The 17616-nt window shown below is 40.6% G+C and overlaps 2 protein-coding genes across 2 annotated transcripts; one reads left to right on the top strand and one right to left on the bottom strand.

Moving 5' to 3' along the window:
• Nucleotides 1-116: 116 nt before the first annotated feature.
• On the bottom strand, nt 117-5594 carry ptgesl (prostaglandin E synthase 2-like). The gene is made up of 7 exons (XM_053504925.1): nt 5292-5594; nt 3094-3288; nt 2186-2241; nt 1951-2103; nt 1421-1621; nt 738-855; nt 117-593 (listed from the first exon to the last, which is right to left on the bottom strand). The coding sequence occupies exons 1-7, from the start codon at nt 5559-5561 to the stop codon at nt 471-473; spliced, it is 1116 nt and encodes a 371-aa protein (XP_053360900.1). The 5' UTR covers nt 5562-5594; the 3' UTR covers nt 117-470.
• A 1028-nt stretch (nt 5595-6622) lies between these two features.
• On the top strand, nt 6623-17329 carry abhd17ab (abhydrolase domain containing 17A, depalmitoylase b). The gene is made up of 5 exons (XM_053504926.1): nt 6623-6870; nt 9585-10048; nt 13391-13585; nt 14215-14394; nt 16619-17329. The coding sequence occupies exons 2-5, from the start codon at nt 9591-9593 to the stop codon at nt 16842-16844; spliced, it is 1059 nt and encodes a 352-aa protein (XP_053360901.1). The 5' UTR covers nt 6623-6870; nt 9585-9590; the 3' UTR covers nt 16845-17329.
• Nucleotides 17330-17616: the final 287 nt, after the last annotated feature.

The raw sequence follows: 17616 nt of genomic DNA, 5'->3' as shown, positions 1-17616 counted from the left end.
AGAACTGCTTCGGTCCAATCAGGATGCAAAACCGGGCGTCGACCTGGTATAAGAGTGTATCAAGTCATACACACTCGTAATCACAAGAAACTCGACACATTGCGATATTTGTTTCAGAGATTTTGTCATTTATTGAGTCACGCATTTGATAATCAACAATATTTAGTCAAAGGGGTGCCATTACTTTATCATTTTCTCAGACTACCGAGTAAAGTCAGTTAAAGAGATCGAACCTTCAGCCCGGCTTGAATCTGTTCCTAATATTGCTCTTTATCGCTTCTCCTTATTGACAATCAGATCATAACGTAGAGAGAAAGAAAGAAATTATTAGACAAATCAGACACCACAGAAGCAGCGCCCTCTGCTGGCTGTTTGCTGTAATTAGCAGAATTTTGTACAGTATTTTGCACTGAATAAATCCGACGCTGTTAACAGGAACCGTTTCAGATCTGAAGCTGTGTGTGTGTGGATCATTTGGGATGATGGTGCGCAGCCTCCTTCATGCGACTGTACCACTTCTTCACCTTGGTGTTCTTCATCATGTCGTCATAAGCCTCGAGCCCCTCCATGACCCTCAGGACCCCGAACACCGCCTGGAACAGACACCGGGGGGTTAAAAGGCGCAGAGGGTAGGATGAAATATGCGGGAATAGGAGAAAGAAAGGAAAGGATGTTGTGGAGAAATAATGGGGCAATTTTTAAGAGAGGAAATAAACAGCCTTTTTTTTTTTAAATACCAGATCGGCGAGGTTGGGTTTTTCTCCTCCCATGAATTTCTTGTTTTTCCCGATGGCCGCCACCCAGTCGTTCACCGCCTGGTACAGGTCCTGTCTCACGTCGTCCTGCAGGTGATGTCTGAATGCCGGGGACAGAAAAGAGAAGAAGTCAGAAATAAGGAAAAAAAAAAAAAAGCAAGGAAGACCAAGAGAGGAAAGAAAAGAAAGGAATGGCAAAAAAGAAAGTAAGAAAGACCAAGAAAAGTAAAGAAAGAAAATGAGAAAGATAAAAGAAAAAGGAATAAAAATAAGTAAGAAAGGCCAAGGAAAAAAATAGAGCTAAGAAAACAAGATAGAGTGAACTTGTGTGTGCGAGAGAACTTAAAAAGTAAAGAAGTGACTAAAGAAAGAATAAGAAAGCAAGAAAGAAGTGAGTTGAAGAGGACAGAAGAAAAGAGGAAATGGTGAGAGAAATGAAAATAAAAAAATAAAAAAATAATAATTCAATGAATCAAGAAAGAACTGGAAAAAACAAGTGACTGACAGAAAAAGAAAAAAAAGAGTGAAAGAGAATAAGTAAGTACATAAGTAAGAAGTCCAAAATAAATAAATAAATAAAGTTACAAATCGATAGAGGAAGAAAAGCAGCAGGAGGTGGAGGGAGAGAGTTGAAACGGCAGCATGGGGGCGCTGTGCTCACACACCTGCTCTTCAGGCGTTTGGAGATGAGCCACATGGCCGCCGCGCCCATGTATTTGGCGACGAAGCCCTCGAACGCGCCGAACTTTCCCTCGCGCACGATGTAGTCGAACGACGCCAGAGCCTCGGCCGGGGTGCGGTACACGTTCGGGGAGATCAGGTGCACCAGCCAGTCGTCTGCCCACTTACGCCATTTAATCTCCTCTCTGAAAACACACACACACACACTTAGCATACACACACAGACTCCCTGATACACACTAATGCATGGTGTATAAAGTCTGAGACTGAGGGAGAAAAGAGCATGCAGGTCCAGAACTCAACGTCCAATCACGTTTCAGACTGCTGATGACATCACAACCTCGGGGTCAGACACACACGTGTGTGCAATGAATGAAACCGGGTGAAAGAAAAACACAAATAGTACCAAAGAAAAGGGACAAAAGGTAAATAAAGGTGAGTAAAGGGAGGAAGAATGAAAAATAAAATAAGATAGAAAAAGAGAGAGACAGAGCGAGCGTGTGCGGTGACTGACTGTCTAGACGTCTTCTCGGGGTAGGTCTGCGGGTGTTTGCTCTCGTCCACCATCACCCAGTACTTGTTCCCGAACTCGGTCACGTCCTTGCCGCTCTCATTCTTCGCCTTCATCTCGGGATAACAAGCCAGGATCTCAGGAACGCTCTTCTCCCTGTTCAACCATCATCATCATCATCATCATCATCTCACACTGACCTGAGGAAGAGCAGGAGGCGGAGCCTAAACACACTCACCTGCTGAGCAGGTACGTCATCAGAGCGCTAATGATCACGGACGAGTCGTTCAGCTGCTGCTCGGGAGACAAGAGACGCCGGGTTTAACACACACACACACACACACACACACACACACCTCTCTCATTTTAGTCTTCTTATTTTTTCCTTTTTTTCTATTTTTCTTTGTTTTGCATTCTTTCTTATTCATACACTTATAGCCTTCTTTCTTTTTTTGCTCACTTTATTCTTTTTCTTTCCCTGCTTGCTCTCTTTCCTCCTCTTTGTTGTTTTCCTTCTCTTTCACTTTTTTATGTTCTTTTTTTCTTTCAAATTTCTTCCTTTTTCCATTCTTGCTTTTTGCCCCTCTGGTTTTTCCAATTTTATTTTTCACTCATTTTTTTGTCTTTTTCCACCGAGTTTGATGTTTCTGCTCTTTCTTTCTCAAACTGTTTCTTGCTCTTTCTTGTCCGTATTGTGCTTCATCATTCTTTAATTTTCTTTTTCTGTTCTTTTTTAATTTACTCTTTTTTCTATCCCTTTGCATTCTTTCTTGTTCACTCTTTCAGCTTTTTTTTTTACACTATTTCCTTTCTTACCTTATTACTATTTTCCTCTTTTCCCTCTAATCTTTTTCTATCCTTTTTTTTTTCAATCTTCTGTTTTCCTCGATCTTTATTTTTCCTTTTATTCACTCTTTTCTTTTTTGTTCTTTTCTTATTCATTCACTCTTTTTCTTTTTTTGTTTTCTCTTTCCTTCGTTCCTTTACTCTTTTCTTTTTCTTGCTCTTTATTTCTTTTTTCTTGCATCCACTCTGTAGTTGTTGTTTTTTGTTTGCTTTCTCTTTCCTTTTCTTTTAGTCATCCAACTTTTCTTTCCTTTTCTGACTCCTCAGCTCTCCGGTGTGGAAACCTCACGCTGTACTCACCACGTTTCCGTTGACCAAAACGATGGGGACCTTCCTGTAGCTGGACCACTTGATTTCCTGCCTCATGACGGGGTTGACCTCCACCACCTCGTACGGGAGGCCATGGTAGTCGAGGAAGGCTCGCACCTTACTGCAGAACGGACAGGTTTTATACTGATACAACTTTAGCTTCAGGTCCCAGCCTTCATCCTCCGCCTGAATAAACGAGATCTCATCAGTACATTTATTAGGCATATTTATTCTAATTATTAGGCGCTAATTAACAAGGACAGGAATCACCAGGGACAGGAATCACCAGGGACAGGAATCACCAGGGACAGGAATCACCAGGGACAGAAATCACCAGGGACAGGAATCACCAGGGACCGGCCCATGTGACGTTATCATGATACCCCGGTGCCGATTTGTTCTGTATTGCGACTGATGATTTCGTTACAATTCTAAACCAACCCTTCGCTCCTACAACACTGGACGCTGTGCTGCCTGCCATAGTGTAAATAATTTAGATTGCACCACCTGTAGGATCATACAGGAACTGCAACATATTACCACCTCAAATGCAAACAAATATAAATTGAAAACATAAATTTTAAAGTCCATTTGTCACGCAATATATAAATTGCCACACTAAAGAACCGTGATGCATAACTGAATCGAATTTTCCGCCATCTCTATTAATTAAGCGTTAAGCGTCTGGGAAAATAATATATGAGTGTTCTTTTGTTGACGTATAAGAGACATGACCAGCGAATCAACAAACAAACAAACGAACAGTGATGTACAGTGAACCTACAGGAGCATAAAGGTGTTTTATAAAAAAAAAAAAAAAAAAGATTCTTAAAGGTCCGGTGTAGAAGTCATTAAAGTGTGAACCCTTTAATTCAACAGTAATGTTGTTGTACATTATTTATATAGAGATTAAATGTGATGAAGTGGAATTAGGGAAGATTATTTACTCTAATATAACACTGTATAGTTTTTTAGTTAGATTGATGACTGGCTGTTTATAAACTACAGTATAACAAACTATTGTACATGTACAATTAACTTAGTCAAACCTTTTATTGTCTATTGTGAGTAAAAAATGTATTTGTCCAAACCTGTTAATTATTGAATTCAATCAATCAGGTACCTTATCTCCAGTGAAGGACGATCTTAATGCTTCACAATATACCAAGACATCTTGGACAATGCGATGCTTTGTGGACACAGTAACTTTGTGGACACAGTTTGTTGAAAGGCCCTTTTTTATTATAACATGACTCCGCCCCAGTGCACAAAGCGAGGACTATAAAGACATGGTTTGATGAGTTCGGTGTGGAAGAACTCGACCGGCCCTAATACAGATCCCTGACCTCAACCCCATCGAGCACCTTTGGGACGAACTGGACTGGACCTTCTTGTCCAACATCAGTGCTCTAGCGCTCTACAGAATGAATGGACACGAATTCCCACAGAAACACTCCAACATCTTGTGGACGGACTTTCAAGAAGAGCGTAATCTGTTACAGCTGCAAAACCAACTGGGGGGCGACTCCATATCGAAGTGAATGTTTCGGATACAATGTCATTGCAGGTATGGACAAACACTTTTGTCCATATAGTGTATACTACAAGGGCCGTTCAACTCGAACCGGGACTTGTGATTACATTCCCGGTGAATGTGAATTAACAACAGAAGACAGAAGTACAGTACAGTGATGAGACTCTTTTAAAGAGCTTTAAAGGCCATACGTCCGTGAATAATGATCGTGAGCATTCGGTGAGTGGAACGCCTGATCCTTGGAGATCGACGCACATCACAGACTTTCAGAAGTGTACACAATCGTTTACCAACACCACGTTACAGAGACTCGACTGTGAGTTACTGAAACATCGCCCGACCTCGCTCCATGACATTTCCACATGATTAATGAGTTCTCGGGAGGCCGGCGTTTCAGACGATCATGGCTCCGATCATGGCGTACTGACAACAACTTTCTACCTTGATGGTGTCTAAGCTCTAGTGAAACGCTGGAATGGGTGCATTAGTGTAGCAGGGGGTTATATAGAGAAGTAAAGGGAGTGTTTACTCTCACAACAGTTCCTGTGCAATTAAAAGTCCCGGTTGGACTTGAACGCCTACATTAAAACATTGCCATGTATGTTATTGATGATGATGATGATGATGATGATGATGATGATGAAGACAGCATTACCTTGATGTGCTCGGCGCGGTGTTGTGTCCGCAGTGTGTGTTTAACAGTGTAGTACAGCCCGAGTCCTCCCCCGAGCAGGTACACACACCTGAGCGCCGCTTGGGCGCCTCCTGCCCGCCGCGCGGCGCGCGCAAAGCCGCTGTAGGCGCGCGCACAGTAGGGTCGCGTGCTCGGCACGAGCGCCGGATTCAGCGCTGCGGAGCGGCGCGCGCCGTGTGAAAGCAGCCGGACACCGACCTGCCCCAGGCTTCTCGCGCAGGACGCCGCCATCTTGCTCTGACGTCACACTCCACCGCCAGACCCGCGCGCATGCGCGAGACACGAAAATGACGCTGAACGAGAACATTATGACAGTCAGCACGGAATTATTTACGTTACCAAAAAAAAAAAAAAACACACACACACACATTTAACTATGTAGTACAGTGATGTTTTAAAGGCTTTAGAAATATTTAAGTAATGTTTCTGTAGTGTAAAAAAAATTACCATTTACATTTTAGAATAAAAGATTTGGCTTACAAATACAAAGGCTTACAATAAAAATATTATCATATATTATTATCCTAAAACAACCAAACATAATATCTCTTTTTTGTAACTGAATTGTAACCCCACGAAGAGAACTTCTAATACGACCTAATAAGACGAATATCTAGATATATAAATATACTGTAAAATCATAAAACAATTTGAGATGATTTCTTTAAAAACAGCTACACACAGTATTTCGATGTCCTCTATAAACTTGATTAACTTTTTATTTGTTCAGTAAAATTCAATTAGGAATTTTTAAATACTCAGATTTTTTAAATAAAAAGAATTATTATAAGTCCATATTAGTTTCCAAAAGATTCTCTATGCTATATTTAAAGCTTAAAAAATAACTCATGTTGTGGGGAGGTTTTAAACTTATCCATAAAAAGTGGTTAATAACCTGAATGACATCCTATTGCGTGACATCATATTGCATGACATCATATTGAATGACATCAAAGTGTGATTTTTTTTCAGTCTCAGGGGCTTAACATGCCCAAAGATCACACAGGTTGTGTGGCGATCATATTGCTTTGCAACTATATTTTTATTATTTAAGATGATAACAATAAGAGACATACTCGAGTGGAGGTATAACAGGTTCAATAGTCAAATTCAAATGAGTTAAATAGTCAACTTTTCCACAATTAACAGATCAAAGTGGATGTAAAATAATTAAACAACTAAAAAAATTTGAGAAAAATTAAATAACTAAATGGGGGGGGGGGGGGGTGATACGCGAAAAAAATGTCGGCCACGCCTCCTCCTTTGCATGACGTCACTTCCGGATGCGGCACGGATCGGTGTAGTAGTAGTAGTAGGAGGCGGATGAAATCATCTCTGAGCCTTTAGCTTCGTTAGCATCGAGGCTAATCAATGACAGCTCGGTGTCGCTTTCGCTCATCACCCGCCATCACACACACACTCACACACACTCTCACACACACTCCTCTACAGCTCTGACATAACCGCTTTCACCAGGAGGAAGAGAAGGAAATGTCCCCCGGTTTGTCCCGTAACATCTGAGGAGTCGGCGGTGTTTCAGGTTAGCTTTAGCATTAGCTTCTCCGGGAGCTAGCATAGCCGATTAGCACTGAGGTGTGAAACAGACTCTCTCTTTCCTTAATTTAACCTGTTAGATCTTATTTAACACATTTAATTAATGTTACTGTACAGGAAGAATTAAACACGCAATCTAAAAATCTATTTAATGTGATTTATTTAAAGCTAAATTCACAGTAGTTCATTAAATCTTGTTTATCCTGTAATGTTTACTAACGTTTCCTGTACATTTCTATTTATAACCTATTATTTATGTAATTTTTATATTAACAATAGAATAAAATATAAAATCTTATCATAATTTTTATTATACTTTTAAAAGATTTTTTTTAATATAAAAAAGAATTTTATTTTTAAAAATAAAATACTAATAAAATATGCTTAAAAATATAAAATGTTCTTTATAATATCCTAAATATTAACATTTATTAATGTTTTTTGAATTTACAACATTTATAACATATTATTAGAATAACAATTTAGAAAAGTTTTATATTTATAATAATTCTTTATTTTTATTATTACCCATTAAATATTATAAAATGTATTTTTTTAACAAACTGTACAACATATTTATATTATTAGTGCATACGTTTAAAAATATATTGTATTAATCTTTTTGATTGATAAAAATTGGTCCTATATTTATTATTATTATTTTATCACACATTAAATATGATAAAATGTATAAATATTTTTGACAATCTACAGCATATTTCTATTATTGTATCAGTTTGAGATCTTTTATTATTCATTTAGATTTATAATAATTGTTTCTATATTTATTATTATTACCCTTTAAATATAATGATGTATTCATATGTTTTCAACAAAATTTACGACATAATTATATTAGTGCATCAGTTAAAAATATTTTAGAAATATTTTAGATTCATAATAATTTCTATATTTATTATTATTATGTATTTGTTAAATTTCGTTTATATTCCGTTTAGTTTTAAATCATGTGTTTATAATGGTTATAATATATTAAATAATTGAATGTATTATTTTTATTTCCTGTTCGTTCCACTGCGCTTCTGGATCAGTCTGAAGGTGTTGATTTATTTCCTATAATGATAACGTGCTCGTTTTAACACATTTCCATAGTAACAAGATAAATGCTCCGTTAATACTAAGCTAAACGATCGTATGATGGTCGATAACTTGAGATATTAGTGTCATTTTTACAGAAGGAGTCTCCAGTGTCAGTGTTACAGCTTTACAATCTTATCTGTCTTTTTCTTCCTCGTCTTTATCACATCACTACTTTCCTCCCTGGCGATGCTGTTGCCACCTCCATGAACGTTTCTTGCTTCAGTCGTATTTTCGTGGCGGTCCTGTCCTGACCTGACGTGACCTTTTCTCGTGTCTGACTTCGTCTGTCTCGAGCGACCTGCTGTACATGTCCATAGGGTTGCGTTTCATTTCCCCCTAATTATTCATGACCCTCAGGTAGAGATCGGCTTGGGGTCTGCGATAATCATGCAGAGTAAGGATTAACCTCGAGGTGTAATGATGCCTCATTTGCTCAGGAAGTATTATGTGTGTTATTAAAGTTCTCTAAATAGACTGTACTATCATTATAATACCTAATGGAATTTAATTACAGTGAAGATGTGGCTCAATTGAATTATTAATACGGTGTGTAATTTTCCTGAATCAGTCAGTCATAGCTTGGTTGTTATTATTATTATTATTATTATTATTATTAAGGACTATAATACTTTTATGTGGTGGCTTTTATTCTGGCTGTTTGAGGGTTATAATGTCAGTGTAATTTAATTTCAAGATTTAAGATTCAAGGTTCAAATAACTTTATTAATCCCGGAGGGAAATTGCTTATGATCAGTTACAAGTTCCTAAAACAGTAAGTACCATCAGAATATGACTCAAGACCACTTGTATTGCACAGTAATCTAGTACATGTATGTAATATTGTATTATTATATGTAATCTTGTATTACATAAACCCGAGTGAACTCAAGTCCCAAGTTTAAATTCCCACCTTTAATCCCGTGTGTAGTCCCTTTCCCAGTCCCACTGCTAATCCAATTCTGTTCCCAGGCTCATCACTGTTTCCCTTAATTTGCATTCACATTTGGCGTTTGGCAGACGCCCTCATCCAGAGCGACTTAGATTTTATCTCGTGGCACATCTGAGCAGGTTAGGGTTAAGAGCCTTCCTCGAGGGCCCAACAGTGGCGACATGATGGTGGTGTAGTTTGACCCCGAGACTTTCGGATCAGCACCTTTACCACTGAGCTACCCCAGGCCTGTTCCCCAAACCTGTTTTTTGTTCCCGGTCCCATTCCTGATCCTCGTTCTCTTGCCCTTTCTCAATCCTGTATTCGTTCCCTGTTTGAATCTATTTCCTTGTCCAAGTCTAGGAAGAGAAGCAGCTCTTTTTTCTACAGAGGAGCAACAGTAGCATCTGTAGGAGGCTTTACAGTGATAGCGTTGAATCATCTCTCTGTTACATCATCTTTCTCTCTCTATTTATATACATCTCTTTCTTTGTGTCTGTCTCGGTGTCTCTCGTTCTATCTGTATTTTTCATTTTCTCAGTCTCTCTCTTTATATCTATATTTGTCTCTCTGTCCCTCTTTCCCTGTCTCATCTGTCTGTCTATTTATCAATCACTCACTCATCTCTCTCTCTCTCTCTCTCTCTCTCTCTCTCTCTCTCTCTCCTGCAGTTGACGATGAATGGCCTGTCTGTCAGCGAGCTGTGTTGCCTGTTCTGTTGTCCCCCATGCCCGAGCCGTATAGCTGCTAAGTTGGCCTTCCTGCCCCCTGAGCCCACCTACACCCTCCTGCCCGATCTGGAAGCTGGCCCCGTGTCCACCAGCTCCACCACGGCACCCGGCCTGCGCTCCCGAGGCAGCACCGGAGCAGGAGGAGGAGGAAGTGCTGGCGGTTTAGGTGGAGGAGGAGGAGGCGGCGGTGGCAGTACCAGTGCCAGTGGTGGCGGAGCAGGTGGAGGAGCAGGAGCAGGTGGAGGAGCTGGAGCTGGAGAGGGGCGCTGGAAGCTCCATCTCACAGAGCGGGCCGAGTTTCAATACACTCAGCGTGAGTTGGACGTCACCGAGGTGTTCCTGACGCGCTCGAGTCGAGGGAACCGAGTGGGCTGCATGTACATCCGCTGCGCTCCCGCGGCACGGTGAGACTCACAGGCACGCGCGGCACGAGGGCACAAACAAACAAACAGATAGATAAGACTTTATGATAAACGTGATGCTTAGGGTAATATCGTTATTATATCACAGTGCCAGTATCGAATGGACATAATATCCAGGAAGCAATAACAGCTGTACAGTGGTGTTAAAAACAAACAAAAAAAAATGTCACGGTGTGGTGTTTATACAATGAGGTCACCCTGATAATTATAAAAAAAAAAAAAAAATCACCTACCCTTAACGTGGCTTATTTTACTCTATACCGATGTGACGCGTGACATGTCATGTAAGTAAAAAAACAAAACAATTCTAGTACACTGTGTTTTTGTATTTGCATATTTTGAACGTGTGTGCGTCAGAATTGTTCACACATGTAAATCACAGTCTTTCCCCTCGTCTTATTTACACACACGTTGTCTTTTCCGTTCCTCCTCCTCCTTCTCCTCCTCCTCTTCCTCTCCTTCTCACTCAGTCTCTGTGCTATCTTTAAACACCGCTCAGATTGCCCTGCTCTCACATTAAGCCCTTTATTTAGTCAGATGTCAGAAGAGTCTGTTTTTAAAAACTGGATTCATTCTGTTCTGTCAGATACACAGTACGAAAGTCTCAGGCTGATTAGAACCATAGCGGATCACGAGCACAACGGGTTAATCCGATATGATGATGTCATACCTGTTTGTAATGCGATTCTTTAAGTATCACGGTTTTATAAATATCCCTAATTAATAAAAAAAAAATCAGTTATGAATCGCAATTCTTTTGTGAATTTATGTCTCGTCACACTGACCCCAGAGTCGATCTTTAAAAATATATAGTTTTATAATGTTTATAGTAGAGATGAACCGGTCGATCAGTCAGTGACCAGAATTGTCTGGTTTTAGTTTGACCGGTCGTGACCTGACGATCAGACTCAGGAGCATCGAGTGGCGCAACGGAAACACTTTTTTAATGAAAAATCCTGAGCGTTTAAAGCCTTTGATCTTCCTTTTTTTCTTTCCAAAGTGAATTAGTCTCAAACCCTCTCATTACACACACTTTAAGCAAAATTTTAAAACATCGCTAATCAGTCGATAATTCCCTCCGTGTGCCCACTTTGAAAGCCGCACGCGTTCACGTGCTCACAGCCCGAACCCGCGCAACCCGTGCGCTCGCTGTCAGTGAGTTGTGAGCCTTTTTTTTTCTTCTTCGTGTTTTTGAGTCGGTAAAACGTCACAGTTTCTTTATAATCCTGCAGGTGGCGCACTCTGAACTATTTACACCTCGTGTGGTAGGAGTGAATTATTTGCCGAGTTTGTTTAGAAATGATAAGAATAATAATGATGGTGGATGACGGAAATGCGCGCTGCTCAGTTGTGGGTTTAAAATGAGTAAACTAGTGTTATCAGGAACTGGCTACGTCTCATTACTTATTAAACGTAAGGTTTTAAATGACAACAATATTAAACGATAATAATTGGCAGCGATGAATCGTCATATCGTATTTTGTCCGCGACTGAGTGTCTCATTAGTTTGATTTCTGCTCATCAGACGGCGGTTTATTTTGGAAGGGTTGGGCAAATTTCCTCATTCATACTTTGGGAAGTACCCGACCCACCCCTCTCCCCCCCCCCGCCTGCCCTTCAGGACATCCCGGGATGGGCAGGTGTGTATTAGTAAGGTTTCGTGAGACGTCCTCGCCTCCTGTCACAGACAGCATGATGAGGTCACAGGAAGTCGGGGGAAAAAGCCAGACCTTTTAATTACAATTAAAAAAAACAAAAAAGGTTTTAAAGCTTCACTGGAACAGCGATAAAAGCCGCTTAAAGCTGAAGCGTGAGATCATTTAAACAGGTCTGAGCCCGTTCCTCTTTCTCGACTCCGGTGAAATTATTTGGAACCTCCGGCGTGGTTAGAGCTGCGCTGAGGGGAGAACCCGAGCGAACGCGTTTATGTTTTTATCTGATGTTTCCTCATTGCTCTTTAATTGGTTTACGACACACTTAACTGGTTTAACGCAGACACACACACACACACACACGCACACACAGATGAGATGAGATGCGGACTTCAGTCCAGTGTAAAGTTTGCACAATTTAAGCTGAATGTTGATTCAGAGTTTGATGTGTGTGAAGGATGATTCATCACACGATTATTAAAACTGGAATCCACTAATACACTCACAAACACACACACACACACTCTCTCTCTCTCACCGACTCTCTAAAGGAAGTAATTTTTTTTGATTATTTGCATTTTAAAAAATATATGTTTAACAATAAGACGTACAGGTTTTTAATAACCACCATGATAGCTGTGTGGTTTTTTTATTTTTTTATTTTTTTTTTTACAATTTATCAATTATTCTTTATCTGATCGCTGCTTTTTTTTTTTTCCCCCTCCCTGAAGCCCCGCCCATCCCGGCCCATCCGGTGTTCAATTATACTTTAATTACTTAATAACCCTGACACCATGTCTTTATTATGCTGACATAATTTCATACAACCGTGAGCTCACAGGGACGATTTCATATATTGAAATTTTTTTTCAGCATCCAATGTCAGGTTTCTAAATGTACTGAACACGTAACAAAATATGTTAGCAATCAATAATCGATTAATAATTAATGCTATCAAGAAGAGCGTTGTTCCTGGGTTTAAGTTCAGTTTACGATCCTGAAAAAAGAATTTAAACGAACAGAATACAGGATAAACACTACAACAAACTGTAATCCTGTTTAAACTATCACATGTCCCTCTCTGTCCCCATTAAAACAAACACACCAAAAAAAAACACACAATAAAAATACAATGTCTGATACAGCGAGACTCCTGAACTGAAAGTGCGCCCTCTTGTGGTAAAATAGCTAATAGATACCTGAGCTGTGCTAAAAAAACAGGTGTATAGAGCAGGTAACTTTTTGTTAATATCATGTAACTAATACAGATTTTAGGGAGGGAAATATATAAAACGTAAAAAAAAAACAAAAAGCTTTACTCGATATGTAAAACAAAAATCATATATAAATACAAGAATTAAGAATTAAATTACAAAAAAAATGCGTTGCACAGTATGCTATTTTTTTCTTAGATGCATTGTAAGTAGTGTTTTGTGTGAGTGTGAGTGTGTGCTTCGACAGTGAAGCAGTGTTGGGAAATTAAGAAGGGGTGAATAAATGATGGAATAAATAAACAAACAAATGAATGAAGGAACAAACAAGCAACCAAATGAATAAAAAAAAAGCAACGAGTAAAAAAACAAAACAAAAAAGACTTTAGACCATAAATCATGAATCTAAAAGAATGTACGTACGAATGTGTAACATGTGTTTGTGTGTGTCTCCCGGGCAGGTTTACGGTGCTCTTCTCCCATGGTAACGCCGTAGACCTGGGCCAGATGAGCAGTTTCTACATCGGCTTGGGAACGCGCATCAACTGCAACATCTTCTCCTACGACTACTCGGGTTACGGCGTGAGCACGGGGAAACCCTCCGAGAAGAACCTGTACGCGGACATCGACGCGGCGTGGCAGGCTCTACGCACGCGGTAACACGCCGGCCAGAGAGAGAGAGAGAGAGTGTGAACGAGGGGGGTGGGGTGGGGGAGGAGCAGCATGAGATACACAGATAAAGAGGAATGAAAAGCAAGTAGATTGAGACGAAGAGGAAGAAAATGAATGAGTGGGAAAAGAAATATGGGGAAAAGAAAAGATAAATTAAAAGAAGCAGTACAGATTGTCCCAGACTTACAAACAATTTTCATAAGGGAGCATGTTTGTAAGTAGGGTTTGTTCTTAAATCTGACAAAGTGAGTATTATACGCCTTTGATGCAATTAAACAGTATAAAGCATACTGGACCAATCCACTTGACTAAATCTCTGTCCCCCACACTGCCTTCATGTAGCCAAAAAAAAAAACTTAACTGCGCCTAATCTCGCACATGTCAAATTTAACAGTGGTGTCTCTGCCCATTAAAATCGCCAGTGAAATCCCGAGCGGCATTCTTTTGAGGATTTTCATATTCATTTGTATCGTAACATGAATGTTCTTAAGTCTAGGACTACCTGTATAAAAAAAAACAAAAAAAATGGATGGGAAAGGAAAGAAAGAAGAGGAAGCAAATCAAAATGTTCCTGGACGTAACATGCCGTAAATGTCTTCTCTGTTCCTCTCAGGTACGGCATCAGCCCCGAGAACATCATCCTGTACGGCCAGAGCATCGGCACGGTGCCCACGGTGGACCTGGCGTCCCGGTACGAGTGCGCCGCCGTCATCCTGCACTCGCCGCTCACCTCGGGCATGAGGGTCGCCTTCCCCGACACCAAGAAGACCTACTGCTTCGACGCGTTCCCCAAGTGAGTCGCCGAGACACGTCTGATCATCAGTGCGTCGGACCTCACACAGCACAACTGTACCGAAGTTCAGACATTGACTTTTAGTTTTTATTGGAAGTGATGGAGGGAATGAAAGGAAGGAACGAAAGAGCAAGAGGGAGAGAAAAAGAGCATTTGGAGGGGGCAGAAAGAGAAAAGAAAGATTACCAAATGCCTAAATGTAAATTACAAGAGAGAGAGTAAGAGAAGGAAAAAAGTGAAGGTAAGAGAGAGAGAGACAAAAGAATGCAAGAAAAAGGGATGAGACAGTAAATGAAAGGGAATAAAAAGGTAATGAGATGTGAAAAAGGAAGGGAAAAGAGAAGAAGGGATTGGAAATCCAAGATGGAAAAAGGGAAGAAAGTTGACGGAAGGGAAAATGAGGGAGAGGACGTTAAAAGACTGCAAATAAACTAGAAAAGGAAACAAAAGAAGGGGGGAAAGATGGAAAATAAAATAAATGGAAAAGATGTAAAGAAGCGGGAAGGGAAGAAAGATAAAGAGATAAAATAAAGTATAAAAAAAAGAGACCCTAACCGTAGGGATAGAAAAGAAAAGAAAATGACAAAAGAAAAAAAAAAGGAAAAGTGTAGAAGAGAAAAAAATGAAAAAAAAGTAAAAAGTAAGGGGAAAGGACAAGAAAAGGAGGGAAAAGCTAAAGAAAAAGGGGAAGAAGGAAACGAAAAGAAATAAAGCAAGCGAAGGGTAAAAAGAAAAAAGAATGAACTGTAAAAAGAATAAAGCAAGGGAAAAGGGATGCGGTGAGGAAGTGATATTAAAGAAGGAATAAAAAAATGAAAGTCATTAATAAAGAGAGAGAGGGAGCATGGTGTTTGGACCGGTTTAAATAAAGGGGTGGAAATTAAACGTGTGGAGGTAGAGACTGCGCTGGGGTGCAGGAGACAGAGAGAGACAGAGAAGGACGCTGCTTCAGCACAAAGCCGTCTCCTGCTGCCTTATTGTCTCATCATAACCTCTGGGCTTTCTGGTAAAAAAAAAAAGATCCTCTTAGTAGTCAAGATGCACCTTTTATATCTCACACACACACACACACACACACACACACACACACAGAGCTGTCCTTCTCTCTGACTGCGTGCGAGAGGATAATTGGAGGTTGTCGCAGCGGAGTGTGTTCACTTCAGAGCCGTTTGTTTTAGAAACCGGTGATTACAGACCGCCAGCCGTCCGTCTGGGCACCACGTGACCTCGCAGACAAACCGCGGCGCTTTTATTCCGCGTGGCGCTCAAAAACGCCGAGATTTGTTCAAGGACATCAGACTCCAGAGACACAGGAGCGAAGCCGAACCCCGCGGGCTCGAATACAAACACCAGCCGTTTCAGTTAGGACTGTGTGTGTATCGTGTTCTAATACACTGCAGTTTCCATGGTAACAGCTCGATCACTGAAGAGAGGAGTCGAGTGGCTGATACGGTGACGTCTTCTGCGAGGAGAGGGTTTACTGAACCGCTGCGGAAGGAGTCTCCAGTGTCAGTGCTGTGAAAGAACAGACGAGTTAATTGTGGAGAGAGGGAGAAGTGATAAAGTAAAGGCAAATAAAAGATGAAAAGATGTGAAGAGAGAAGGGAGGGGACAATGACACAGAGTGAGAATCAGTTTACGACTGTATGAGTTCACAATATTAACGTAATGTTAATAATAATAACAATTACTATAAAAAAAAGTGTCTCCGGCGCCCTCTAGTGTTTCCTGTTCCTTTGAAAACATCTAATGAATGTTAACGGATCTCGGGCTTTCCCCGCATTAAAAATCCTCCCTTTTCCCCTTCCTCCCTCCTTTAATTCTCCTCCTTCCTCGTTTTTTCTAAATTAAATCACCCCTTTTTCCATTAAGACCCCGCCCCGTGTGTTTGTGGTGCCGCCCGTGCAAAAAAAAAAAGAGAGAACCCAATACCACACCAAATGTAAAAGTACAAAGCTCATCGACGATTGATTGAGGCCCGTGCTCGTTAACTGATGCTGCCGTACATTGGATACTGAAATCAAATCACATGCATTTAAAATGTGTAGCGTGTTACATTACTGATTCTGAGCAGCTGATCCGATGTTAAAGTTGTTGTAGAGAGAAGTCCGCACGCCGTCAGCAGGTAGTCCAATGGCATTGTGGGTAATGTAGGAAATATTTGCAGGACTTAATATAAATAAGTTTGTCCAGGTTATTGATTATTTCTTTTCTCCCTCTGCAGCATAGAGAAGGTGTCGAAGATCACGTCCCCGGTGTTGATCATCCACGGGACGGAGGACGAGGTGATCGATTTCTCTCACGGCCTGGCCCTGTACGAGCGCTGCCCCAAGGCCGTGGAGCCGCTCTGGGTGGAGGGGGCGGGGCACAACGACATCGAGCTCTACAGCCAGTACCTGGAGCGTCTGCGCAGGTTCATCGGCCAAGAACTGGCAACCCAGCACACCTGAGGAGCTCTGACACGCCCCTTTCCTCCCCCACTCTCTCTCTCTCTCTCTCTCTCTGACTCGTTTATACTTCCTGTTTCACGTGTATCTCAGAAGAAGGCATTACTCAAGACAGATTTACACCTGACCGCTTCGAGCGCTTCATGTAACTTTGCCACTTTATCATTAAGTCATTTCATTCACGTTATTTGCGATTTCAACAGAAATTATTATCGAAAATAAACCAGCGTGCGAGCGGAGAAACTGCACTACCTCTACACAAACATATACGAAATAAAATGTTTGCGTTCGCTCTAAGAGATCTATAAGTATTAAAACAAAGAAAGATAAATTAGTTGCATAAAATAAATATTACATGTAAATATAAAATATTTTCCTTTTTTTTCCCCTTTTTTGGTGTTGGTCGTTACTAGAGTGGGACAGATAAGAATGTTAAAACTTGACACGGATAAAAAAAAAAAAAAAAAGGAAAAACATTAAATACTTAATAGCAGATTTCTGCCCAGATTCATCTCCGCTACACCTTGGTGTTTTGCTCAGAAGGTTGTCCGAACGTAATTAGACAGAAATCAGATTTTGTCCAGATGTGCAGATGTGTGTGATTAAAGGGGCGGTCCGTTATATATATATTTTTTACACCTCTGTAAACATCTGCCTGTGAAGCAGATTACAAACCTAATAGAAATGTTAACAAGCCTTCTGGTCTGTCTACCCCCCCAACCCCCCCTCGTCCCTTGGCTCCCCAAATTAACGCGTTTTCAGGTGAAAACAAGGT

Source organism: Clarias gariepinus, chromosome 9, assembly GCF_024256425.1.
Source record: "Clarias gariepinus isolate MV-2021 ecotype Netherlands chromosome 9, CGAR_prim_01v2, whole genome shotgun sequence".
NCBI lineage: Eukaryota > Metazoa > Chordata > Actinopteri > Siluriformes > Clariidae > Clarias > Clarias gariepinus.
This window is presented reverse-complemented; position numbering and strand designations above follow the sequence as displayed.